The 12,590-nt window shown below is 40.2% G+C and overlaps 1 protein-coding gene across 1 annotated transcript in view; it reads right to left on the bottom strand.

Moving 5' to 3' along the window:
* Nucleotides 1-1,875: 1,875 nt before the first annotated feature.
* Nucleotides 1,876-12,590, bottom strand: part of LOC132414730 (keratin, type I cytoskeletal 12-like) — a 55,657-nt gene continuing 44,942 nt past the window's right edge. Inside the window, exons 7-9 of the mRNA XM_059997547.1 lie at nucleotides 7,498-7,507; nucleotides 2,569-2,620; nucleotides 1,876-2,020 (exon numbers count right to left, since the gene is read on the bottom strand). Of these exons, the coding sequence (XP_059853530.1) occupies nucleotides 1,876-2,020; nucleotides 2,569-2,620; nucleotides 7,498-7,507 (207 nt within the window). The remainder of the gene's footprint in view (nucleotides 2,021-2,568; nucleotides 2,621-7,497; nucleotides 7,508-12,590) is intronic.

The raw sequence follows: 12,590 nt of genomic DNA, 5'->3' as shown, positions 1-12,590 counted from the left end.
CTGACAGTGATTATTTTATTCATGGTAAGAAACACGTAGTCAGCTGCATACCGTTATCATGTCTTGAGAATCTGTTGGGTATTAGAACATTCATTATATAACATGCACATTGTAGGTACTCAGAAATAATTGACTTGCAAACTTTGTTATGCAGTGTTAATGTCTGGTTATCTTAGGATGAAGTTTTTCCTTACATTATCTTATTCTAATGATTGGATGCTAATTTTTCCCCTGATAAATTTATTAATGTTTAGTTTCCAATGAGCTTTGATGTCTTTTGCTGTTGTTTAAAATTCACATTCTACATTTCTGTTAGCCAAGTTTAGAAAAGTGTATTTCTTGAACATGAATGAGGTTTGTTTTGTCACTAGATTCTTAGTTTTTTCTGAGAATCAGGTTCTGGTGTGCTAATACCTCTCACAAACTGGCTTCCCTGGTTTGTTTGGGAAGGAGACTCTGATGACTGCTTAATTTCAGACTGATTGGAGTTAGAATGCATTTAATAGTTTTTTTAAAAATTCCTTTTTTTTTTTTTGCTGGAAGGTGGAAGCATGAGGTTCTCACCAGCATAGTATTATGTTGTGGTTAAGCGCACAGAATCTGAGCCAGACTGCCTGGATTCGGATTCCAGCAACTCCAGTTAGTAGCTGTGTGACCTTGGGCATATTACTCACCACTCTCTGCCTCAGTGTTCTTATCTGTAAAAAGATGATAATAGTACCCATCTCACAGCATTGTTGTGAGAATTAAAAGATGCTTAGAACAGAGCCTAGCATGTAGTAAGTGCTCATTTTTCATTATTTTGATTTTTTTCCTGGAAGTTATGTTAAAAAGTCCTGGATATATGTTTAGCTTCATTGCCTGCTGCTTTTGGTGCCAAATCTGAGAAACCATTGCCAAGACCAATGTCAAGAAGTTTCCCCTGTTTTCTTTGAGGAGTTTTATAGTTTCAGGTCTTAATGTTGAGGTCTTTAATCCATGTTGAGTTGATTTTTGTGTATAGTGTATGATAGGGGTCCGACCACCTGGTCCTGGGCTTTTCTTTGCTGAGATTATAATTACCGATTCAATCTCCTTATTCATTATTGGTCCATGCAGATTTTCTATTTTTTCATGATTCAGTCTAGGTTAGTTGTATGTTTCTAGGAATTTATTTGTTTCTTCTAGATTATCCAGTTTGTTGGCATATTAAATGTTCTAGTATTTTCTTATGATCCTTTGTATTTCAGGCATCCATTGTAATGTCTCCTTTTTCATTTATAGCTTTATTTATTTGAGTCCTCTCTCTTTTTTCTTGGTTAGTCTAGTTAAAGTTTTGTCAATTTTATCTTTTCAAAAAACCAACTCTTAGTTTTTTTGACCTTTTCTATTGTCATTCTAGTCTCTATTTCATTTATTTCTGATTCTTCAATTCCTTATTTCCACTTCTATGAGTATGTTGCACTCAGTGATTGGATTTTATTAACTCTTTTATTGTTGGTGTGCAGTGTATGCTCAACAAGTATTTATTGAAGGAAGGAAGGAAGGAAGGTTTAAAATTTGACAAAGATGTGAAAAAGACACCAACTAGTTTTGCCTGTCAAACTTACTCCTAATTTGTGAAGAGCATTGCATTAAAGAGAAGAAATTAAAAACAAATTCAGCTTCTGTTGGGGGGTATATTTAAAATGCAAAGATTGACCAGAACCAGTGAGGATGACCTGCAACAGGAAGAACTTTTATTGAAATACCACCATAGAGAAAGCCAAAGAGATGTTACTATTCTAAAAATAACTTGTTTTAGTTCATTGGAAGAAAAGCAGAAAAATAAGAAGGCTCTTATTTAGGAACCTAGTTTCAATTTGATATTTTGATTTGGGGGCATCCTTTTTGGGCTCAGGAAGGCACCCTTTGTTCACTCTTCACATTGTTGACTTTGGTGGACTTCTTTCCCATAGCATGAACTCTAGATGAGAGAACTTTGCCACGAGGATCTATTTCTTCAACAATTGTTTTAACCATGGTGGCTTTAGATGAATCTAAAATGACATGCATACTGCAGCAATATGGATGCAACTAGAGTTTATCATACTAAGTGAAGTAAGTCAGAAAGAGAAAGACAAATACTATATGATATCACTTATATGTGGAATCTAAAAGATGATACAAATGAATCTACCTATGAAACAGAAACAGACTCATGGACTTGGAGAACAGACTCGTGGTCGCCAAGGGGGAGGGGGTTGGGGGAGGGATGGACTGGGAGGTTGGGGTTAGCAGATGTCAGCTGTTATATACAGAATGGATAAACAACAAGGTCCTATTGTATAGCACAGAGAACTATATTCAATATCCTATGATAAACCATAATGGAAAAGAATATAAAAAAAGAATGTATATATGTGTATAACTGAATCACTGCTGTACAGCAGAAATTAACACATTGGAAATCAACTATACTTCAATTAAAAAAAGAAAAAAGTAAAATGACACATATGAATTGTTAGAATTTATCAAATTCATAAAGAGGAAATAACTCATCACTTGAAACATATAGAAATAAACATTGAATGCTCAACACAGCTTTTGTTTACCTGATTTCCTGGTCCTCCATAGCCTTTTTTTTTTTTTTGTGGTACGCGTGCCTCTCACTGTTGTGGCCTCTCCCGTTGCGGAGCACAGGCTTCGGACGCGCAGGCTCAGCGGCCATGGCTCACAGGCCCAGCCGCTCCGCGGCATGTGGGATCTTCCCGGACCGGGGCACGAACCCGTGTCCCCTGCATTGGCAGGCGGACTCTCAACCACTGTGCCACCAGGGAAGCCCAACAGTTTTAAAATGCTGTATGGATTGTAAAATTATCTTTTAATCAAGTTATTGAATTATTAAAATTGAAATATCAAAGAATTAGGATATTAAAATACATTTAAAAACCTGACTCTCGTCAATGCTTGATCATTAACCGTAAATAACAATAATTAGACAGGTAATTGGTGTAACAGGTCTACATTCTGCATATGTAAAGAAAATATTTCCAAAGGAACACTGTGTGACAAAAAAGGAAAGAAGATTTTTTTTTTTAAATGCGTAAGTTTAAGTGGTTTCTCCTTTCCAGGAGGCGTCACCCCGGGCGATCCCACGTGGTTAACCGCACCTGCCCCGCCTTTCTATTTCCACCAGGGGGCAGCGCTCACCTGCAAATGGGTGTTTCTTGGGGGTGACTTCGGTCTCCATCGCACAGGCCCTCAGCTGGAAATTATTACACCCCTGTTAAGAAGAAACCTTCCACATGCCGCGGAGCGGCTGGGCCCGTGGGCCATGACCGCGGAGCCTGCGCGTCCGGAGCCTGTGCTTCGCAATGGGAGAGGCCACAACAGTGAGAGGCCCGCGTACCGCAAAAAAAAAAAAAAGAAGAAACCTCAACATTTATCTCTTCAAAGTCCAGAGCACAATGAATATAAAGACAAAATTTCCTTACATTTATATCAAGATTTACAACTTCCAAAGGGGTTTCTTGTATATTATCTTATTTGAACCTTACAATGAATCTGGGAATTAGGAAGAGAGGTTTCCTTCCTCTTATTTAAAGATGAGGAAACTGAAGAAAAGGACTGTTCAAGGATACACAGCATCGAACTGGTGAGTCAGGCCAGAATGAGCCTTGAGATTCAGTGTGGGTGCTTTCATTGTATATAGTTATCTTAAGGTCAGGTAGAAAAGTAAAACTCAAACAATGCAAAAATCCTTCTTTAATGAAAAGCACAAATGTATTTCTTACAGGAGTGTGGAGGTAAGGCCCTGGGTGAGGGGGTGTGGGTGGGGTTTAGGCCCAGTGTGGTTGGAGGGGGTCTCCGAGGGGGTCCCCGAGTGTAGGGGTGGGGCCCTGGGTAGGGGTGTAGGGGCGGGGCTTGGGCTCTGCACGGTAGGAGGGAGGCTCTGAGGGTAGAGGATTAGGCCCGGGGGCCCAACAGTGCCTAAGTGGACAGGGAAAGCACTGGCTGTGTTCCTTTCCTTTCCTCTGTGCCCACCCCCCCCAAGGGTCTCCCCCAGGGTCTCCCCTGTCCCCGCAGGACCCCTAACCGTGGGTGGGTCCCGCTGAGTGTAGGAACTCCCCGCCTCCCCCAGCCACCCCTCAGGAGTGCCAGTCCCGTAGGTCCGGCCTTTACTTTTGCTCCCCCTTCCCTCCCTCCCACTCCCTCAGGACCTGCGCGGCTGGAGGAGGCCTAGGTGAGCACGGGATCAGGCCTGGGGTCTCAGCAGGCTTCTGGGCGCCCACGTGGGTGGGGGAAACCTGGTCAAGCTCCCTTTTGATCCACTGCCCTCCCAATGGTCCCCCAATTTCCCCCTTTGGGAGTGGGATTCCTTCCCCTCCCCGAGCCGGCCTCAGGGGCACCGGTCCCATCCCACCTCCACTTCTCCTCCCCCCTCACGGCCCCCCCACACGCCCCACGTCCTACTGGTCACTGGGGGTTCCCCCTGTCCCCTTAGGTGTTCGTGGTCCCCCACTGGTGCCTCGTGGGTGCCCTAGTTGTGCAGAGACGCGAATTCCGCATCCTCCTAGCCCCCCATCTTGACTCCGCCTGCCCCACCTCTCCCACCTCCCTTAGTAACCCTGTGCTCTGAAGTTGCTCCCCAGTACCCTTGAGCTGCATCCCAGTTGAGTTTGTCCTCCCCTGATAGGTTCCATTTCCCTAACTTCTCCTTCCCTTCTGAAACTTTTCAGCTTGTGTGGGAACAGGTGTTAAGAAGATAACTATCTGGTTAGTCTAATTCAGTCTAAGGTGTTACTTACCAACAAAGGTGGGTAGGGGTGGAGAAGTAGTCACCAAAACTATTTACATTAAAAATGTACCTTTTATCTAAGTGAAATTTCAGGCAGTGTGATGATGAAAATTTTGGAGAAAAGACTTTTCTGTATTCTTTCAATAAATACAATTTGACTATTAGATCAGCTGAATAAGGAAAGAGGGTAACAAGGTTTTTTGTTTGTTTTTGTCTGTAGTCTTTTTTCCTCACCTGGAAGGAAGGGGAAGTGCCCTGGCTCCGATTTCCCCACTTTTGTGCATTGACCATGTTTTCTATACCAGAAATTTTACATGGGTCCTGAAGATGCAAAGATAGGTAAGATGTGGTCTTTGCTCTAAAGGAAAGCCCCATATCTTGGGGGCAGAGGGTAGGGGGTAATACAAAAATAATTGCAAAATAGGATGAAAAGTTTAATAATACAGATTTATATAAAACATATGAAGCACCCCAAAAAGAGAAACCAGCCTCTGGAGGACTTAGGGAAATTCATTTGAATGGTGTCTTAAAAAAATGAGTGGGGAAAAAATTTTTCTAGGCAGAGGGACCAGCATATATAAAGGAGGTGTAAACATGCATGACATATTTGAACAACTGTGAAAAGTTTGGTTTGGCTAGGGCATAAAATTTGTATGAGTGAGTGCCAAGAGATAGCCTGGAAAAATAGGTTGGGGGCAGATGGGGAAGGATCTTTAATGTCATTCTAAGGAATTTGGACTTGGTCCCATAGTCAGGGGGTGGACCATTGAAGATTGCTAAGCAGCGGATGAACATACTCTTAATTTTTAGAAAGATAACATTATTGGCAGTGTACTGTATGGACTGGAGGGAAACTGGAGGCAGGGAGATGAGAAAGGAGAATTTGCAAGGGTCTGTGGGGAGTGTAAGAAACAATGACAACTTCAAGAAGGTTGCAGTGGGGTGGTAACAAGGGGAAGTTAGAAGATAGAAATGGTGGCATTTGACTATTGACTAGTTACAGGTTGATGAAGGAGAGGGAGGAAACCTTAAATGACAAGAGGTTTCCAGTTTTGGACTGTGGGGAGTGCCATTAATTAATATGGGAAAGCCAAGGAGGAGCAGGTTTTGTAGGAAAGATAATGAGTCCAGGATAACAAAGATTAGGGATGAAACACCTGTCAACACCCAGGTATAGATATTCCATAGGCATTTGCAATGTGAGTTCTGGGATTCAGAAACTGTGGCTAGATTTGGAAGTTTTAGTGGCAAAGAGCAACTGTGGAATGGGATGAGATTTCCCAGGGAGAATGGGTAGAGATGAGGACCAAGAATAAAACCTTGAGGAACTATAACACTTAAGGAGAAACAAAAGAGATTGAAAGGTAACAAAGAAAAAAAGAGAAAACCAAGAGACAGAAGTTTCAAGAAAGCCAAGGAGAGGAAGAGGAGAATTTCAAGAAGATGGAGTGGTCAACAACATCAAAGATATCGATGGTTCAGAGATGTCAAGTAGGACGAGGGCTTTCAATATGGCTGTTATGGCTTCTGGAAAGACCGTATAAGTATTGGGGAGTGAGTTCTTTCAAAGCTACTAACTAAAATACATACAGATTCTCATTCTTTATAGTTTGTGAATTATATAACATGCCATGAATTTGCACAGATTAAAGGAAAATTTTAATTTCCTTTAAAGGAAATTGATATAAGAACTTAGGAGAGAGCTTAAGGCTTAGGGATCATCAATATTGAGGTGATAGTCAAAGTCTTGAGAACAACTGCATTTTTAATGTAGAGAAGAGCAGAAGGTTAAGACTGGAAGTTGAGGAAACCCTCAGAATTAGGCTTAGCACAGAGGAAAAGCAAGTACTTGGTAAAGGAAGTGAATAGGAGTCATCTGGAAGGCTGGAAAAGCCTTAGGGAATCACAGCACGGATTGAAGTATGGGTGACTCACCTGGTGGAGTCTACAGAACCTCCTAGAAGTTCTTCCAGGTCTTGAGTTTCAACTTCTGCAGAGAGATCAAGGAAAATGAGGTCTAGAAAAATGTCTATGATATTGGCCACAAGATCCTTGAAGATCTGAAAGCAAGAATTTTCTGGACAGTTTAGGCCCAGAAGCCAAACCATCTGTCACTAGGGAAGGAGAGGATGGTGATGGAATGACGCCATCTGTGTCTTGTATTGCTACAGCATCCCGCATGGGCGTAAAAGACAAAAGGATGATGAAGAGGGAAGCAAGGGTGGAGTGAATACAAGATTGTTGGATGTAGAATGCACTTGGAAACAGAAGCAAGTAGAATTTTGGAGCTCCTTAGAGCTTCTGGGAAACAAACAAAAAAAAAGGAGAAAATTTAGGGAGCCAAGAAGTGAGATAGCTCTTAGATACCTGGAAAGAAAGAGTAATCAGAAATAATAGTGATCCAAGAGAGAGTGAAGCCTCAGTGATGTAGGAAACCACCTGTTGGATGACTAATTTAACCTTTATCATAGGGAACTTTTCATAAGGAACAGATCTGTGGTATCATTAAAAAAATGACTGAAAAAAATTCTGTATTTTTTAGAAGAGTCATTGTGGTGAATGGGCATTGAGTTGGAAGGTGTGTATCATTCTCGCTTGTACTTTTAGAATAATAGACTTCATTTCCTTGTACCATGAACTCAGGGGCTACCCTGTGATACTTGAAAGAGGTGGCTACAGCTATAAATATGGATGTGACATTGAGGTATCCCCATGAACTTGGGAGAAAAGGAAAATATAGTTGCCTTCCTAACTGAACTAATAAAACCCAAATATAATCTATCTCCTGGAGTCAACACCTGGGTAAGGAGTGTGGTCATCAGGGAATATCAAAAGGGGAATTCAGAGAAGGTGCCTTTGGCTTCATCTTAGGCAGAGAGATGCTAAATTTGGGCACATGGACAATGCAGCCACTAGAGAGGAATTGCCTAGTGTGGGGCAAGGATGTTTCACCTGGCCTCAGTAAGATCTGGGGGAAGTGTTCCTCAAACCTCTGCTTGAATCTGTGCTTATGCAGCAACTTTACGATCCCTAATTCATCCTACAAAGTAAGCCTTTAGCAGGAAAGTGAGTGATCAGGAAAGAACATCTTTCTGATGTTTATCTTGAACATCTGGAAAGAAATGTCCCTTAGTGTTAACTAATAAACTGGAATTCTAATCTATACATTAGTATTGTATGAATACAATCACTGTCAGTCTGTCGTCAAGTGCCAGGTCACCTTTGGGTATACTGGTAAAGTCAAGTTTCTGGACATGCAAGGCTGAGAGGGACCGATTCTAGGCTGTAGAAAGTTTTTCAAAGTCATTCTAATCTATATTTTTAAAAAACCCTCTTGATAATCAGTCTTGTGGGCAGCCTTCTGTCTGCCTCATGTATTCCCGTATCCTCCATTAGGAATACTGTCAGTAAGCATTACTTTCAACAGTTAGTTGGTAAAGAAGATAGAGCTTGTACAGGCTCAAGAACTGATGATGAAGAATAGTTTTAGGAAATGTGTAGATTAGAGATGACAAGCACAAAGCATGCTTGCTACCACTCTTCTGTCGTGGTAGTGACACTCTGTGCCGCTGAGCCTAGACTGACTCTAGGACTTTTCTTAATGACGTTAATGCAGGAAGTCACAACCCGTGGCCTAGACTGGATCCTTGTGAGGTAAAACGCTGCCCTGTCTAGTTTAGATGGGTTGTTAGGGATTCTGGCCATCAAAATTACAGAAGTCAGCTGGAAAGGACCTAAAGGATGGTTTATCTTTTGAGCTTTTGAGCTGCTCTAATTACTAAAAAGTTTGTCTTTATATTGAACTGAAATCTGCCACACAATATAGCTTGCATTACGCCACATGGAACTTAGCTTTGGAGTCTTTTAGATATTTGAAGAGGGATACTTTGTCCTTCTAAATCTTTTATTTTCTAAGCAAAAGGGTCACCAGTTTATTCAGTTGTTCCTTAGATGACACTTCTGTTATGACCTAGGTTGCCATAACTTGGATCACTTGCAAATTTGCAGGATTTATCTGGCCTCTTTTTTTTCTGTCTCTAGTATTAGTTCAAGGAATATATATATATATATATATGTATTTACTCATTTAAGCAATGCATGCTAACTGTGTTTTATTCCAATGCATCACCCTCCAGCATAATATTACTTCTGGAGATATGATGCAGTGCAGAATTTCTTGTTTTCCTATTAATTCGATAGAAATTATTTAAACTTAATAACTAATCATTAGTAACAAAATTCTCCTCTTCTCTTGGTTTCAGGGCTTGCTTTCAGAATGGCTCAGGTGCCTTGAACATATTTTAATAGAAACTTGTTTTAGTCACTTTTTGGGTTCACCCTCTTGTCTTGGGTGTGGGACCAAAGGCTTGTCCCTCAGATAGTTGTGATTGTGGTGGTGATTAACGAGTTGGCTCCTAAGCTGTAATTATCTTCCTCCTTCAATTAAAATTACATTTTTATATTACAACATGAGCTATTGCAAAATCGAATAATACGCGTTGGATCTTTATTTCCCTCTAAGCAGCTTCCCCTGACAATAGATGCTTTTTTCTTCCAGATTGTTAGGTACTGAGGAGGACATTCTTCCTGATAAAGATCGATCAGTGGGCACTTTGCAGTATTGCTTTTTTCTGTTTTCCTGTGTCCTCACTTGCTGTTATACAGTGATTAAAATACACTCTATTATTATTTCCAGCTTAGAGAATTTCGAGAGACTCATGAACTAGGACCATACTGATATGACAGCATAACTGGTGCCAATGAAATATTCAATCAACATATGCTTTTATTTTAAACTGTGCCAAATGATGGGCTTGATTAATTGTTGTGGGTTTTTTTTGCGGTACGCGGGCCTCTCGCTGTTGTGGCCTCTCCCATTGCAGAGCACAGGCTCCGGACGCGCAGGCTCAGCGGCCATGGCTCACGGGCCCAGCCACTCCACGGCACGTGGGATCTTCCCGGACCAGGGCACGAACCCGTGTCCCCTGCATCGGCAGGCGGACTCTCAACCACTGCGCCACCAGGGAAGCCCTGATTAATAGTTTTAACTGGATTTTATCTAATACTTTCCCACGAATTTTTCAATCATTTTGACAATGTGTAAACTGAGTGTGATGTTTCCAAGCAGCACTTCAACCAACATGTATTTGGCATACCTACATTCTGCCAGACGCTGCATTAGTCCTGGGAATTTATTTCTGGTTGGCCAAAGATACATGGTCCAGCCTTTGAAGAGGAATCAGGCACATGAACTCATCCAAAAATAAAGTTCAGACCACCATGGCCAAAGAACATAGGGTTCTCAGAAGAAGGCCTCTTAGTCTTGTGGGGAAGCATCCCAGGGGAGTTGCTCTTTGCTCCTGTTTCTGCCTACCCACTCCCACTTAACACCACACGTGGAGATGTTATGTACTCATCTAGGCTCTGCTCAAATGCTTCTTCCGCCAAAAGAGTGGCCCTGGTCCTCATGCCCCAGCCCTGTGTATTCTCTCCCTTTTCCAACCTTCTCTGGTCCCTCATCTGCACTTTCTCTCATAGGTACGTCTCTTTATACCTCAAGGTAAGTTTATTTGCATATATGTGTATGTTTGCTCACTGTTGTTTCCGTAATGCCCAATAAATATTAGTTCGATTGAAAGAAAAGACTATTTTAGATAGAACACCTTGGTTAAATAAGGGGGAACAAGTTCTATTTTGGTCTAGATTGCCAGGAGTATTAAGATTTTAGACTTAATTTTTTTTTTTCATGGAAAGCCAGTCTTCTATCAGTTGGTTCAAGAGAACTGCTTTGTATCCATAGTTAGTTGATTGCCTGCGCACAAACCACCCTCTAATGATGAATACGAGGATTCTGAGGTTGCTTCTACAAATAAACATTAACGGACTCATTTTTTTCCTTATAAAGACTGCACAGAAATCAAGTTACTCTATTTTGTGAAAACAACTCCTAGTACTCTTTAGATAGATGGGAAAAAGTCCTCAGGTTAATTTGCTTAAGAAAAAGTCATGTATTAAATGACTGCTTATTGAAACTGAAGATCACTTTTTACTGAGTCATCAGCAACAGTGTACTGAGCAATACGATTTGTATCAGTATGTCTTGCGAAATTGTCAAGTCAGGAGTTGCATATATATTTTTTAAACTTTAATAACTTTATTGAGATATAATTCACATACCATAAAACTCACCCATTTAAAGTGTACAATTCAGTAGTTTTTAGTATATTCACAGAGTTGTGTGGGCTGGTTTATTTTATTTTTAAAAAGGAGATATATTTTAGATAAAAAATCCTTTTATAAATATGTTGCTGAATGTTGCAGCCACAGCTTTTATTAAAAAGTTGTAGTGATGGAGAGGATACATTTAATTAGGAAACTAATGGTTTTTAGTTTGATACTGAGTTTATGATACTAATATTAAACAATGACATTTTAATCTTAGATCCAGTACCAAGATTTAAGAAACATTTACTACCCCATTAAAAAGCCATTTACTTAGGTATATGAATACATTTTTTTCATTTGATGTTTGAGTATATTTTTAAAAGGCTAGGTAGTTCAGACTGTCTGTCTGGTTCTCTACACTGTAAATAACTACTAGCTTTCTTTTTTACTTTATGCCTTATAGAACTTGCCTCTTTACTGGTGGACTTTCTGGAAACTAATACCACTTATTTAAATAAGAAAGTGTTAATTTATTAAGTTGATACTTTTAAACAGGTTTGCTTTTTTCTTCTCTTTTCTTTCTCTCTTTCTTAAAACAAACAAACAAACAAACAAATCCCGAACCCATTTTGTAGTATCCAGCATATCTCAAGCGGCTTAAAAAGCAGGGTTAATTTTTTTTAAGGTTCGTATCCTGAGGTTCCAGTAGGTGGCACTCTTACAAAGCCTGAAGATTTGACTGCTTTGGCAATGCGTGATCGTTTTCTAGATGGTTCCCTTTTTACTGTGACCTACTTGCAAACCCATTTGTTCTGGATAACTAAAGTTCATTTTCCCTCTAATTGTCAGAGTTGCATATAGTGTTTGTTAAGCATTTAAAAAATGTACAAAAGAAAAAATATTCTTCAAACACCTTGATTAATTTCCAAGAGATAACCACTCTAACAATTTAGTATATACAATATTTTCCAGAACTTTCTCTAGCCTACCCGCACAGTAAATGCAGATAAATGTTAAAATTTAAATTAATAAAATTTTAGATTTTAAAATAATCATAATGATATGCTTGTCTTTGTTTTCTGATCCTGTACCTGGGTTTTTTCTTATGAGTTATTTTCCTTCAAGACAGACCTCTCATTTCTGCAATTCATTAATTGCTGAGTCTGAAAGGACCTTTTACATCTGTGTTGAATTACGGCTTGTGGTGTAGTGAATGAGGCCTAGACTTTCATGATAAGGATTCTATGCTAACTGCATTTCCTGGCAGTGAGAGTAGGGTAAAGAGAACTTAAATAATAAGAAATCTAATGCTTCCTTTGCCAACTGAAGACTGTAGAATATTCTAAGATTTTATCAGAATAGGACTGTGATTTTTAACTTGCTGGCTATTCCAGGAGATGCTAGCTATTGGTTCTTCAGTGGGAAATTTTGTGAAATCACTGATTTTTTTAAAATACGTTTTTCTCCCACAGTATAACTTAAGGGCAGCCAATTTCCCCCAGAATGAGCAATCCAAGAGACCAAGCCAGACAGAAATGCTTTTGTGACCTAACCTTGGAATTCACACGCTGTCACTCCTTCAGTAGGTCTGCTTTACTCCTTGTGGAAGGGAACCATGCTCAGGGGCATGAGTACCAGGAGGTGAGGCTCATTGGACCATCTTGGA

Source organism: Delphinus delphis, chromosome 19 (assembly GCF_949987515.2).
Source record: "Delphinus delphis chromosome 19, mDelDel1.2, whole genome shotgun sequence".
Taxonomy (NCBI): domain Eukaryota; kingdom Metazoa; phylum Chordata; class Mammalia; order Artiodactyla; family Delphinidae; genus Delphinus; species Delphinus delphis.
This window is presented reverse-complemented; position numbering and strand designations above follow the sequence as displayed.